General features: G+C 38.3%; 2 protein-coding genes across 3 annotated transcripts in view; one reads left to right on the top strand and one right to left on the bottom strand.

The window, feature by feature from the left end:
* On the top strand, positions 1-2,282 carry cdkn2a/b (cyclin-dependent kinase inhibitor 2A/B (p15, inhibits CDK4)). The gene is made up of 2 exons (XM_041221537.1): positions 1-427; positions 1,843-2,282. The coding sequence occupies exons 1-2, from the start codon at positions 308-310 to the stop codon at positions 2,098-2,100; spliced, it is 378 nt and encodes a 125-aa protein (XP_041077471.1). The 5' UTR covers positions 1-307; the 3' UTR covers positions 2,101-2,282.
* A 2,258-nt stretch (positions 2,283-4,540) lies between these two features.
* The window catches only part of LOC121296210 (S-methyl-5'-thioadenosine phosphorylase), a 40,598-nt gene continuing 29,559 nt past the window's right edge, over positions 4,541-15,579 (bottom strand). For both annotated transcript variants that reach the window (XM_041221517.1, XM_041221525.1), the window contains exons 7-8: positions 5,218-5,340; positions 4,541-4,746 (exon numbers count right to left, since the gene is read on the bottom strand). In XM_041221517.1, coding sequence (XP_041077451.1) covers positions 4,708-4,746; positions 5,218-5,340 — 162 coding nt within the window. In that variant the 3' untranslated portion in view covers positions 4,541-4,707. The remainder of the gene's footprint in view (positions 4,747-5,217; positions 5,341-15,579) is intronic.

Below are 15,579 nucleotides of genomic sequence, written 5' to 3'. Positions count from 1 at the left end.
CGTCATAATTTCTAGTTGCCAGACAAGTCGGAACACATTTAGCTGCTGCTCAGATACGCAGCTATCAACAAGGACTGAAACTTGAGAAAAACGGTCGCGAAATCCAAGTCCAGACGATGTTCAGTTAACAGGTCAAGATAGCCGACTCATAAAAGAAGACTGGAAGCGATGGGGATGTTCTGACTTTATTATAGGTTGCTGACGAGGATGTGCAATATACGGAAGCCTATACTGTCGAAGTACCTGCAGAAATTGAGAAAATAACACCTTTAAAGACCAACTGTGGATTACAACATCATTGTTCACCATGAACGCCGATAAGCTTACAGAAGCCGCTGCTAATGGAGACACTGAAAGAGTACAATTTTTACTAGAAAACGGTATCGCTCCTAATGCTGTCAACCGTTTTGGCAGGACACCTATCCAGGTACAGTGAATATTTTACTATTCGGGTTCAAGGAAAGTGTTATTTGTTACACAGGATGAAAAGTAAAATATTATTTAGCATAACTACAGTTTTTTTTTTTTGAAATATGTAGGCTTTATCATATCTGTCCTCCAGTTTTCTAATTCTGTATTATGATGGTAAAGGGAAGGTATTTTTCAATCATGAATAAAATGAGGAAAGAGTGCGAACATATTTTCTGTGTGCAAGGCTAAACGTTTTTCAAAATAAAATGTCCAGCTTGAAAAATAACGGTTTTGCTAGCAATAAATATCTTTAATATGCTAGAACAAATACAAACTCGTATTCTATATTTTCTTAGCGAAAGTTCATTGTTGTGTTTTCTAAACGCAAAATACAGTACATGTATCTAATAATGTTACTGCTAAGTAAGAAACAACTTGCGGTGTATGCTGGGGTTTTAATTTGAATAATGTAACTATTTTATTATTATTATTATTATTTTTTTATAGACGGTTTGGTGCAAAGGTTGCTTGGATAAAGAGTTTGTAAAAATGATCAAATATGTGATATCTATATTGTATAATAATTATACATGTACAAATGCAATTTGACGTATAACAATAGGTCTGTTTAAAATATTCATAATATACTGAAAATGTAGAATTCATATAATGTTTTATAGTTTCTGATAGATTATTCACTCCCGCAGTCTATTTCTAATGTAGTATTTTTTCCTTATGTAAATGGTACTGAAAATATCAGACTACATAAACATGGACAACAGTCCTATCAGATAATACCTAAAATGTGGTCAATTTATTAACACGCAATAACAATATGTGACTTAAACACAAACGTATACAACACGTTTGAGTGTTTATAAAAGGTAATGTTTGAGACGTGCAGTATTAACAAAATAAACATCTTATTCAAGAGGGAACCCCAGGCAAACTGGAGATGACGAGCAAAGAGAAAAAAAAAAGTAATTTAATATGGTGAGGTTTACCTGACTAGCCTATATTTATCATCAACAATGATCAGAATTGTACCTATGACAAAACATTTATTGAAAGTTCATCATCACAGAGGCACGCGATATACAGATGAATGAATAATCTCGAGCGGTATTTTGGACCCAATTACAAATACTACACAAACTGTAACGGTTTGCCAACTTGATTTAGTTCTCGAATGAAGGACAGCACATTTCTGGATTAAATGTTCTGTCATTCATACACACGAACTGTATTATGAAACACATAGTTTAAACACACCTTATACAAATAATGTATTTCTGCTCGTTTAGCTAATACATCGTTAATAGTAATAACTATACACCACCAGCTACAGTTTTATTGGGTACCAACGTTTTTTTTTTGTTTGTTTTTTTGTTTTTTAAATCGATTTTCCCATTTTTCTGTTTTGCTTCACAGGTAATGATGATGGGAAACACAAAAATAGCTCAGCTTTTGCTGTTGTATGGTGCAAATCCGAACATTAGTGACTCCAGCACCGGCCTGACCCCAGTGCATGACGCAGCCAGAGAGGGGTTTTTAGACACTGTCATGGTGCTGGTTCGGAATTCTGCAAATACCAATGTGCGAGATGGAAGGAACCTACTTCCCATTGACCTGGCCAGAGAAAATGGACACGGGGACGTAATTGCCTTCCTAGAATCTAATAACTTCTAGATTTCATTAGATTGTTTTAGTGATAATAATAATAATAATACTAATAGCGTATTCATTGTGGCATGTGCTCGCACTATGTACAGTAGTCTTAAATAACAGATAATATATGAAATATTGTGAATTAAAAATAAACCCTTGTTATATATTTGTCATTTTAGTATTTTATTAATTTCCATGTTGTTTAAAAATAACTTGCAACTGCTACTAACATTTATTGATTAAAAAACGTATATAAAAATATTCTAGTGTGCATTATATGTATTTTAAGAATATGCAGATCCCTTTAAATTGATAGGAAAAATACCTTTGCACTCAAATCTGGGAAACATACAGAGACCCACATCTTTGTTGCTTATAGATGTCAAAATCTTTTAGAAGCTTATTTTTAGCCAGTTATATTAATGTATCTTGCTTAATTAACTAATGGACCTCTGGCATGTGTTATTTACATGTCTGCACCACGTGAATAGTACTGATGGAAACTGATCAGCCTATATTTTAATATGGGTACAAAACAGTAAATTCAGCTCTTAGCAGGACAGAAGGGATTCCGTTGCAGATGAAAAAAAAGGGTGCATTTAGGAATTCAGTTTCACTTTTTAAATGATGTCACTTCACCTAACTGCCCAGTTTAATATTTAAAAAAACAGAAAGCAAGGAACTAATATAATTACCATTAAAATGCTGAAACAATACTTTTTTGCCAACCTCCAAAGCCAGTTTGTGTTTGTGTGCAGGCTTTCTTGTTTCTATCTTGGGTTAAAAACCAAGATACAACCCCCCCCTCAAAAAAAAAAAAAAAAAAAAAAAAAAACCTTCCAGACTTTTTTCACTGGCAAAGACGTTAGGGGTTATCTGGCCAGTTTCAAGTCACTGCTAGCACTTAGGGAGTTTAATTGGACTTAGCAGACTGCTACCTAGAATTGCTTTGAGAAACAATTAAACTAGTACCTCGGTTTTAGATTACAAACCCTCCATATGTTGTGTTAGAAGCTACCATGCTGCCAATGTCTAGTGTCTGAACAAGTTAAAGAACATTGTCTACACATACCTGCCTCTGCTCATAAACAATGATACTGTTCGTCTACTCAAACCCCCCATGGCTCTCGAAGGCATTTCAATAGTATCCAGCAGCACTTCTTAATACCCATGCAAAAAAAAAATATTTTTCTTTCCATAGCAAAGGCATTCAGAATATGTTAACTGTTGTACACTGTGTAATGATCTGTTATCTTGGGAGAACATTTTGTTCATTTTGTAAATGTTATTGATATGATTTTGTTACTCAAGTCAGTATAAAAAGGGGTGCTACTCAGGCTGGTTTGCTAAATTAATAGCTGTGATTGCAACGGTCAGTTATATTACCTTAAAGAACTTACCCAAAAGCCCAAATACAATTAATTATACAACATGTTAATGAGTGGTTGATAAGACATGTGTGGCAAATATATCCCAGAGGGCATTTATTACCAACAGGGGACAGCAGTTTCTCATTATTCCTGTGTGACCTTGGTAAGCAAGGTAGGTGGTTGTTCAAGCCTATTTGTGCAAGAGTAAAAAGGTGAAAATGAACATATCAAATAAAATAATAAATGCAGTATTCCACAAGTTTATTTTAAAATCCTCAGTATGTGGAAAGGGAGCGCTGGTTTTTGTCATGGCGGGGTCAAGTTGTCTTTCTTGGACAGGAATCCCACAAGGAGAGAGGTCCACAGGTTTGTTTACTGGCTGTGTTAAATTTGCTCTAAAGTGGTCCCTACTGGCCTGGCATCAACTGAGCTTGAGCAGTCATCTTCCTTTGTCCTGCAGGGGTTGGTAGTTTGCTGGATCTACAGTCAAGTTTGTAGCTGAAAGAGTCCAACTGATCTTCAATTTTCCTAAGCTGTTGTGGGGAGTTGCCGTGACGATAATTGGGAGAACCACGTGGTAAAATAATTGGAAGTACAAGTTTGATATTGTTTATTAGGTTAACGGTCATATACAAACACTTTCAAGCTTCAAAAGTGTTTTCTTTCAGTTTGTGTGCAAACTTAAAAGAAACAGATGTTATTGTTTATATTTGCATATCAGAATTGTAAGATGTTTGGAACAATACACTTCTAGTAGTATAAAAAAATGAAAATGGTAACTGAAAATAAATGAAAAAGCAGCAGTGACACAGAGGAACTGGAGTATTAACAGTAATATAAAAACATTCCAAGTAATAGAAGGTCCAATACACTTGTAAGGTAGGAACATTTGGCACATTGAATGAAAGCCGCTGTCTCGCTTTAGTCCATGGTTAATGGAATCAAACCAGTTGATTCGTTTTAAGTTCCCAGGTTTTTCTGTCCTTGATACATTTGAAAATCTATATCCGTGTAATACTCTAAAACTTGACCTAATGAAGATTTTTCATATCTGTCTCAATTAGATTTATATAAACAATAAGACCATGCAATTTTCTTTGCAATTTATTAGAATAAGAATAAAACTAAAACAAGATTTAAGCACTTCATGTTTTTGCAGTTACATTCTTTGAGGATATACAAGTTTGACGGTCCATCAGCCTTTGGTTTGTGTGGCAATTATGGATTTGAAAGTTTTCCTTCAGCTGGTTCCTTCATTTCAATGTTTTGGTAACATTACTGAACACTGCACCACAGTCTGAAAAATACAAATAAAACACAATACAAATGACTGATCCTATGTTCTAAACAGAATAACATTGAGTTCCATTACAGGCTGCTTGATACATTTAAAATATAACCTTTAAAAAACATACAACTTAAAACACACCTACATCAAAATTAGATGGTCATTCAAAGCTTGAGACCAGATTTATTTAAAAAATACTTAAAATTGTCAATAAAAACAGAAACCTGGCCCTTACAATTGGAAAACCTCAAAAAACTAAAACAAAAATAACCCAAACTGGAAGTGTCCCAAATAGTGAACAGATCTTGCAAATGTGGAATGTATGCTTAAATATTTAAATATACTGTAATAGAATGTTTGCCCAGCAGAAAGTAGAGCTGGTTATTTGATGTCACAGCTCTTAACTTGAACACTCATGAAGCCACAATGCTACAGTGCTGGAGGGAGTTCAAACTGCAGTGAAACACTTCTTACACTTACTTTCATGTTCTTTACAGTTTCCACCCAATCCATTTTGCTAATATGTGGCACTGCAGTGAGAAGAATACTGGCCGCTTTGTTTGCATTTTCCTTCATTGTTTTTAACACGTTGTCTACACAGACCTAGATTGGGGAGCATAACACAAATTTTAAAAAATCAACAAAATGTTTAAATCAATACATTCTATCTATACACATCTTAATTAAATATACAATTATTGTTCAATTTCCAGTACATACTCTATATTTGTGCTTTACTCCCATACAAGGCATGTACTGGAGGGAAGACTGCTTGGCAGTAGAGTGACTAGTACTTGGCAGCATTTAGTGAAAGGGTGGCAGAGATTAACATCAGGTACCTAGTGACTTGGTGTGAGCGTGCACGTGACACCGACTGTGGATCTTTATAGTACTTTACAAGCTTCCTAAATGCCTGCAGTCATCAAGGACATATTCATAGTTCATACTCTTTCAGCTTGTAACTTTACAGAAAAAACTACCATAGGATACTTGAATTGTTTTTTTTTGTACTGCCTTATACTGAACATTCTCATGTTATCTTTGAAAAAGGTTGAATCTACAGTTACAATAAAATTACAACTGCACAACCTCACACATCTACCACAAATGTTAACAACAATGAACCATATAAAAAGCATAGAAGTGTAGTAAATCCAAGTAAGACCATAGTAAAGCATGGTAAATAATTTTAAAACAATGGTTATTCCCTATAGCACTCGTATGCATAGCATTAACATGGGTAAAGCTTACTGAAGTTCACTTTAGGAAGGTTTTGGACAGATCAATGGAATTGCACTAGTCTGCTTTTCAGGGGGAATATATGTTATGTATTAGGTCGGTTTCCAATGCAGGCTGGAGCTATTAGAAATAGATGATTCTAGGAGGTAAGGTGTTAAACACAAAAGCACTAAAGCAGTTTTACAACTGAATCCATCAATGCAAGTACTTGATAAGTTCCAGTTTTCTGAAACCAAGAAAAAAAGCACTTGAATTTTGACTGTGATTGAAATAGGAGTTAATAGGTTCTCCTCAGACCAGGTATCATAAATACTTCTGGAAGGAGTTTGATCTCAAGATAACATGTTCGTGCACTGGTGGCTTCATTTATTCTTGATGTGTGCTTACTGTGTACAATACAAAGTACACATGCCATATAAAAAAATAAAAAAAACCTTGTTAACGCATTAACCTCATAGTGAAAGTAGAAATAATCACCTGATATCAATTCTGTCCTGCTTGAAGTCCAATATATTTATTTCCCCATCAGGGTTTTTTAAGTACCTAGTAGTTTTCACCTACTCACTGAAATCATTTGTAAATCAGGGTGCAGCAGTTAGAAAAAGGTATCCCCTTTCTTTACTTTGCAGTACCCTATCAAACTATCAGGTAAAGTATTAAAACGAAAGGCACCATTTTTGAGTGCTGCCCCACAGCACTGTTGGCAATTGCCTTACTGATTAGTAACTATATAAGAATAAAATTGAATCAAAATAGAATTATTGTTTCAGAATTATGCCATGTGGATATTTCTTAATTACATTTACTAGTGAATAAATGCCACCACCAGGACTGTATTAGCCACCTGAACACTATAGGTAACGAAAAAAAAACACCTTTCTTTTCCAGTCCACCTTCTGAGCCTGAGAACATGTTTGTTCATGTTAGCATTTGTAACCAAGTCCAGTCAAATAAAATGAAACAAATTCTGCCCATAGGACAGATGGTTCACCGGGTCACATTTTAAAAAACTCTGTGCATTGTGAAATGCCTTCTGATTTCCACAGACCTGACAGCTGCTTGCAAGGCTCCAGGGGACGGGACGGGACGGGACGACACGTGACTCTCAGCTGGCAGGCTGCTCACAGACAGTTGGCAAGCAAGTAAAGTACAGAAGGTAAAGAAAGGATGTGGTATTTTTTTTGACAAATCTTCCTTTCTCAAGATATATCCTTCTCCATTAAAGATCACAATATTTTGCTTCTTGATGCAGCAGGGATGGAAATACCTGTTGAATAGCAGTTTGATCCATTCCTGTGGCTAATTAGGCCCATTTTAAAACATGGAAAGGGTGGAAACTACCATGCAATGGGAGTCGTATTTCCATCCCTGTGCAGTATTCAAGGAGTAGCACCAAACAGTTGACGATATGAATCGAATACAAACCTGACAGTCAATTTTAGAAACTGGTAGTAAACTAAATCGCACATTGCGTGATCGTGAAGTATGCATTTTGTTTATACAGATCCATTCCAACAAATAAAATTTTTTAGAAGATTAATAAATAGTTTTAAAAACTAGCGTACAGACAGCAAAGTGTTACAAAACTAATACGTTCACGAATAGAGCACTAGACAATACATAAAGTTAGTGATTTATTAATGTTTTTATTGACACTTGCCTTATAAGCAGAGTGGCAGAGTAGGGGAGGAGAGAGGAAAGGTGTAGTCCTAGAGAATAATGGGACTACATCCCCCAGAATACCACAGGGGGTGAGGCAGGATGAACTACACCTGGCACTAATTTAATTAAACATTTAATGAAACAGGCAGGTGTCTATCAGTGTTGCCAGGTCTGCGGTTTTCCCGCGGAATTGGGCTACTTTAAAAAGCCACTGGAAATATTTAGGAGTCGCTGGCTGCTACTTTTTGGGCTATATATATATATATATATATATATATATATATATATATATATATATATATAACTTTATTAAAATTAATAAACTTTTGCAGCCTACCCGCTGCAGTGCACACGAACAAGGTAAAACTATGTTTCCCTATAAAACAACATGTTGCGCAAGACCACAGTCACCACTGCACATGACCATGCGCGTGGACAGGAGAGACGAGCGATTGTGTTAATTGACAGTGAAAAAGCAGCCATTTTAAGAAATGGTAGAAATATCCAAACCGCTAAAAAGCAGGAAAAGTAAAGAGGTTTAAGAAAAGTAAAGAACCAGAGATGCCCCTGGGTAAGTGGGCTAAATACGGAAAGAAAAATACTGCAAAGACTGGGAGAAAGAAAAAGGGTTAAAAGAGTGGACTAGCAGTGTACCTGCCAATGACTCAAAAGCAGCGTGTAGGTACTGTAAATGTGAAGTCCTAGCAGAGAAACACACTAGAAACGCGGCTCCATTTTCAAATGCAAGAAGCTTATTTGACACAGGATTTAAGAAAAAAGTTGACAATTCCATTAAAATATGTTGAAGTTGAAGCTGGCAGCCCATATTGCCATTCCAGCATCCTCACTGTAGATCATTTGGGATGCATGGTCAGGGAAGTTGCACAGAAGGATATTAGTCTTCATAGAACAAAATGCTCAGCACTTATAAAATCTGTCATCGGGCCCGTTGTTCATCAGGAGATGCTTGAAGACATCGGCAAAGAGCCATACTCTCCAATTGTAGACGAAAGCACAGACAACAGTGCAAACAAGAAACTCTGTGTGCTGTTAAGGTACTTCAGCAGAAAACTTGAACGTATCGTGACATCGTTTGCCGGGACTGTTTGCTTGCCGGCCAGTGATTCTCACAGCATTGCAACAGCCTTGTTCAAATTCTTAAAGGAAAACCAATTGGAAGTGGAAAGATGCATTGGTGTGGCAACATACGGTTGCAGTACAATGTGTGGGAAAAATAATTCGGTACTAACAAAGTTAAGGGAGGTGAATCCAAGAATTGTGTACATGAAGTGTGTTTGTCATTCACTGCAGCTCTGTGCGTCTAAAACAATGGACGTACTTCCTCGAAACATTGAGTACATTGTATCACAGACGTACTCGTGGTTTTCCCACAGCACTCAGCGTCAAAATAAGTACAGCAATCTCCATGCCACCATTAATGTTGGAGAAGCCCCACTGAAGATTTTCAGCTTTCTGACACAAGATGACTCGCAATTAGCCAGTGTGTTGATCGAGTGCTTTCTCAGAACGAAGAGCTAAAGTTGCACTTTCAGCTTACAAAGGACACTGAAAGGAACTACAATGCTGAACTACTGTACCAGATGTATTCAGACCGTTTAAACAGTATAACTTTAAAAGACTGAACTGTTTTCTTCTTTGGGAAACAGTAGCAGCATTAAAGGAATCACACTGTAATCTGGCTGCCGGTGTGAATGTTGATTGTGCCTTCAGAGTTTCGTATGATTTTTTTATTTTTAATGACGTGTGGATGAGCTGTGCTGGGGCGTGTCATTTTTATCACATCTATACTAGATATCTTTTCTTACGAAAACTTTTGATTTTTTATGCATAGGGCTACATGTTAATAGCAATAAGCTTGGTTTCAGTAAGAAAAAAGGGCTAGTTTTGAAGTGACTTTGGGCTATAAACACTGTAGAAATCTGGCAACTCTGGTATATATATATAGTATATCAGAACAGCTTGATTGCTGTCTGTATGAAGGCTAAGGTCTGGGTGAAAAGTTATTATGTTTGGGTTATTATGTTTGGTCACCGATAAATGGCGTAGCTGTCTGGTTTTACAATTAAAACTGACAAAAGTTTGCTTAAGCACTCCTTGGTGGAGTTAGGCTTTCGTTTAGTTTTGTTTGTAAATTAATAAAAATACACAGGTGCCACCCTATCTGTTGTTAGAGTACTTCTTTTAGAAAAAGGTTTATAGATTTTTTTCAATTCACACTGGTTTAGGTACTCCAGCTATCTGATTTCAATTTTTATTACATTATATAAATGTATTTTTTTATTTATTTTATTTAGGTTTTGAAGTTAGGCACCTACAGCAGAACCTCAGAGTTACGATCACCAAACTTAAGAACTGACCGGTCTACCGAACACCCCACTTTCAGCCAGAAGTATGCAAATCACTCAACCACACGTACAATGCAACCAGATAGGCACTCCGATAAGCATGGTGCTGATCTTGTAGAATGATAAACTAACGTATCAACAAATGTATACGGGTGAGGTAGATTTCAAAAGAAACTAGGGGCAATTTTACTTGGAACATTTTAGTTTTAAACAAAGCACAGTTTTTTTTTTCCAAGTTAAAAGGAGGCTGAATGACCGAGCAAGCTGCATTAATGCATTTTGTTTTAAAATAAAAACAAGCACTACATTAACCCATGTTTTCCTGGACGTTTAAATCTGTTTGCCACAGATTTCAGTTGTATCTTAAATGTAGTTTGTTTTTTTTTTCCCCCATTTATAGAACCGTTTTAAAGACTTTAGAACCATAACAATGAGTTTTGCATTACTGTGCTGTATCCTTTTATTATTTGCCAGCAGATACACATTTATTAAAATTGCTGAAAACAAATGTAACCCTGGTCCCCTGAAAGAGAATACGACCAACAATACTTTTGGGATATGCCTGTCACTGCATTTTATGTCAAAGCTGCTGATAGGCCCCTCCGGTGAGCGACGTCCTCGGTCCTGCCTATCAAGGGATTAAGTAGTCACTCCGCAGAGACCGCACTGACTTTTGCATCGAACCAATGAATGCGAGTGATGCGACCTCGCAAGGTTTGTTGGGCATCTTCTCTTTCAGGGAACCGGTGTTACATCCGTAATCTATAGTCCCCTTTCAATTTGAAGACGACCAACAACAATACTTTTGGGAAAGAATATCAAAAAGCCGTCGCGAGGGAGCGTGAGCAGACAGCAGATGAGGGACGTCTCGCTATCACTGAACTAATTTCCGTGGTGTGAGCGTGCAACCTCAAAGACCCTTTTGCCTAATGAAGGCATATATGGATCTACCACATTGAGTCGGTAGAACCTGGTGAATGTATGCGGAGTAGCCCAGCTAGCTGCAGTACAGATGTCAGTCAATGAGGCACCTCTAAAGACGGCCCATGACGTAGCCACTCCTCTAGTCGAATGCGTAGCCACTCTTCCAGGTGGGGATAGGCTGGCAGCAGTATATGCAGACAAAACTGTGTCCACAATGCAGTGGCACAGTCGCTGATTCGAGAGGGCTTGACCCAGGGTCCTTTCACCATGACAGATGAAGAGTTGGTCACACTGACGTAGCACTCATGGTCCTGTCCACATAGCTTCTCCTTGCCCGTACCGGTTAGAGGAAATTCATCTCCGATCCTCCTCCGAAGCAAATGGAGGGGGATGGAAAGCTTCTAGTTCCACCAATTGGTTCAAATGGAAAACCGTAACCACCTTAGGGAGGAAAGCAGGTTTCATGCGCAACGATACCCTGTTTCCATTATCCCAAATACGCATGCAGGCACTGTGCACTGACAGAGCCTGTAGCTCACTAACCCGCTTAGCGGAAGTGCTGGCTATGTATATGTATGGAATGTATAGGCTCAAAACAGGGCCTTAGTGACAGCTTCCAATACCACATCCAGACTCCACTCAAGGAGGGCGTCCTGTAGGATATTTGCTATAGGGCAATAAATTGGGTCACTTCAACCTGTCCCGTACCGGAGCTTCGCAGCCACTTGTCATGATGCCTCCCGCTCTTTGCGGGAGCGTTGCAGGATCTCTGCTACTGCTGGCCCAAAAATATGGCCAGGGGAGATAGGCATGTCTAACAGGGCAGATTTGTCAGCATCCAGAATCATGGCCTGAGACAGCCAAAGCTGTCCATATGCCACTACAAGCCCCGCTATGCTTCTACCTAAGGCTTGCCCTTGGAAACCTGAAATCTGGAGCAACGTATCTGACACTAGGCGCAGCTCTGAGGCTATCAGCTCAAGGAAGGGTTGCCGACTGCAGGATGCCATCCAGGTAGGCTGCTAGGAGACCTGCCATGTTGGCCAAGCGCGTTACCTGCGCTGTAGCTATGCAAGCCTTCTTAAGGTGGGCTTCTGTGATCCTGCATCGGCTATTAGGGCATACAGGATCCTTAGCCAGACCTCTTATTGGAGAGGATCACACAAGGGCCTCTATGGTGGCAGAGTCCACTGGCGGAAACCGCGCTGGCCCCAGTGCTCCTGTGCCTTCCAAGGAGGCGGTCTACTCGACAGCAGGTACAGCAGCACCAGGCCCCAAGAGGAACCCTCTTTCTCTCTCTGTTTTTTCTTTTTTTTTTGCTGCAAGAGCAGGAAAAAGCACAAACAGCAGAGTTTCTGTTGAAATAAAGAAATTGTTATTTATTTATTTATAAACGGCGCGCAGTTGCGCATCGTTTGCTCAGTCCTCAGAAGCCGAGCTACTGATTCTGGGAAATGGCAAGCCGACTTCCAGCAATATTTGCTGTGGAATTAGCAAAAAACTCAAAGTGAGAGTTCCTTTTACACAGATACAATTACGCAACTGGAGAGGTTAGTTATACCTACCTGAAGGTTGAGAAGCAAAGAGAACACAGAGGGGCCTATCAGCAGCTCTAACATAAAATGCTCAGCAATTACCTGACCTGCGGCAGTCATATCCCAAAAGTACTGTTGTTGGTCGTCTTTGAATTGAAAGGGAACTGATTTTCAGTTACAGACATTACCAACAACCTCGATTCCACAGGTGTTAATAACTCTGAGGTTCTACTGTATCTTTATTTAGAACTCTGTTTAACTGCACAATTTCATGTAAGTTGAATATTTAGTCTTAGCTGCCACTGTATATACAGAGCTTCTCTAGCAACAGCTATTATTCTTGGATCAGCTTTTCTTATCCAACGAAAGGTTCTTTGTCAGTTTTATTTTTATGTGGATTACTAAACTTCCTTTTTTTGTACTTCTTTAATGTATGTTTGGTCCCATGCAAGTAGTGGTCTGAGGTCACCCTAAAAGGTTATGTTACCATAATAATCGCTAGGATGCAATTGCCCAAATTAAGTGTTTAACTCAGTAAAATTACAAAAAAAAAAAACAGGAACAATCTTACAATTTTGGAATGTGAAATGCCCTGGAGCAAGATCTTCGATGAACTATAACACTGCATCTTAAAAATGTTTCTCCAACTCCCCTATCTTCCCTCCCACCCTGTCGGAACTACTACAGAAGGTCCTTCCAATTTTTATAATTGTCATCTTCTTAGATGACGATTACCATAAGTAAATTCTGTTTTGGCATTAACACTATATGCTGTCAGCAGATCTAAATAAATCTCAACACAACAATGTTGCATCACACTGAAGTGGGGCCAAACAGTTATGAGTATTATGTTCCATGTACTGCTACAGTAACTTTTTTTTTGTACATTACATTTATTATCTCAATTGCAAACAAAAAAACAAAATTAAAACAAGGTTCAGACAAATACATACAATGTAAATAGTACACTTCAGTAATTAAACAAAAAACATAGCATGTAAATGACTAAACCTCTACAAGTCACATGGCCACCCAAAGTTTATAAAAATAAATAAACGAATAAGAAACCCTCCCCCACAAACCATCTACTATAGAATTATTGCCATTTTGAGAGTGCTCATCTGATAAGCCCCCCTGTTCTTAGCCAAGACATATGTGAAGACCAAGCCCTGCAAAAGTGTTCTGGTTTGTGTTTGAGGCTGTAGTAAATGTGATCCAATGGGATATAACGAGACAACTCGCTGAGCCATTGCATTATTGTTGGGGGTTCAGCAGATCTTCACTGAACTGTTATACATTTCTAGGCTGCACACAGTGCTAAATTTAAGTATTTTTTCTGAAGAGTCACCCATTTTGAGATTTCACAATAAGCATAGCCGAGAGGAGACTGGGAATTCTATTCCGGTACACAGTGAAATTACCTCAATCACTTTCCCAAAAGGTGGTTAGTCTTGGACAGCTCCACATCATATGAATGAAAGATCTTTTTTCTGTCTGGCATCGCCCACATAGTTCAGAAATCTCAAGGTGTATCCTATGTAGCCAAGACAGAGTATAGTAAACCCTGTATATTATTTTAAATGCTTTTTTAGAGTTGCCTTGTATTATAAGAGCAATATTGAGCATTTTTGCAAATAAGAGACCAGTCTTCCAGGCTAATGTATTCCTCTACATCCTCCTCCCACTCTCTACGGAGATGGTTAGTACTGTCAGGGAGATAATCAGCCAACACTGAGTACAGTGTAGATACCGTATAAGTTTAGAAGACCTCCCTGACTCTTTACATACCTTCTCTAACCTTGAGGGTTCAGGTCTATCCAAAGACTTATGAACTGTGTTAAAGTGCCTTATTTGAAAGAATCTGTAAAAGTGAGTTTCAGGAATATCAAAATCTTTCTGTAGCTGAGTAAAAGAGGAAAGTGATCCTTGCTGAAAAATGTCTGAATTCCTGTATACCCCTGTCAGACCATTATTAAACATCAATGGAAGAGATGGGTTCTTCCAATAGGCGCAAAAGGTGAAAGGGAACATTTCCATTTTATGTATTTGTGTGCTACCTTCCAAATTAGAAATGAATGAAGTATAATTGGTTGTCAGTTGTTTTTTTGGGGGTTTCTTTAACACACTTAACCCCAAAATAAGGTAGGTACATCAAATTGTAGGGTGAATTGCCAGAGGCCTCAATCTTTACCCAAGAGGCTGGACAGTTACCAAACCACTGGTTGATAGGTCTGAGTTGTGATGCCCAATAACACAGTCTAATATCAGGCAGGCCTAGACCCCCTAATGTATATGATAAATTAAGAACAGTAGTAGAGTCCTATCCCCCCACACAAAACATGAAAGCAAACTTTGCATCTTTGTGAAAAAGACAAGAGGGAGTGGGATTGGCAGAGCCTAAAAGAGGTAGTTCAATCTTGGTAATGGATCAATTTTAACAATATTAACCCTGCCCGTCAACGAGACGGGCAGTGTTATCCACCTATGGATGTCAGACTCCACATTGTTGATTACTGGGGAGTAGTTAATCATTAAGTAGCCACTAGTTTACAGGGAACAAACACACCAAGATATATAATGTGTTGGGTTGATCATTTCCATTTAAATGTATTCTGCAAAGTAATAAAACCTGATACAGATCCAAAGGAAGCCAAAGTATCTCGTACTGCTGATAAGGAGGTTTCGGGATCTGACAGATAAAGCAAAACATCATCTGCATATAAAGAAACAACATGGTTCTCCTCACCTATATGAATTCCAGTCACACTGTTATGTGACCGAATAGCCACTGCCAATGGTTCGATAGCTAGCACAAGCAAGAGTGGCGAAAGAGGGCAACCCTGCCTAGTACCCCTTGACAGACTGAATGGGGCAGACTTGGTTATTTGTCCCTATTAAAACTTTTGGGGCTCTTTATCTAGGAGATAAAGACAGAGCCAAAATTAATTCTGGTCAGGACTGACTCTATCAAATGCTTTTTCGGCATCGAGTAAGACAACAACCTTAGGGTCTTTCAGTTTGCTAGTGTGGTTTATAATATTAAAATATCTGCTGAGATTATCTGAGGACAGCCGGCCCTATCTGGTCAGGATGAATCATGTACCTCCAGACGCATA

This window comes from Polyodon spathula, chromosome 2, assembly GCF_017654505.1.
Source record: "Polyodon spathula isolate WHYD16114869_AA chromosome 2, ASM1765450v1, whole genome shotgun sequence".
In the NCBI taxonomy this organism is placed as follows: domain Eukaryota; kingdom Metazoa; phylum Chordata; class Actinopteri; order Acipenseriformes; family Polyodontidae; genus Polyodon; species Polyodon spathula.
Note: the sequence above shows the minus strand (reverse complement) of the source record. Positions and strands in the feature narration are given on the sequence as shown.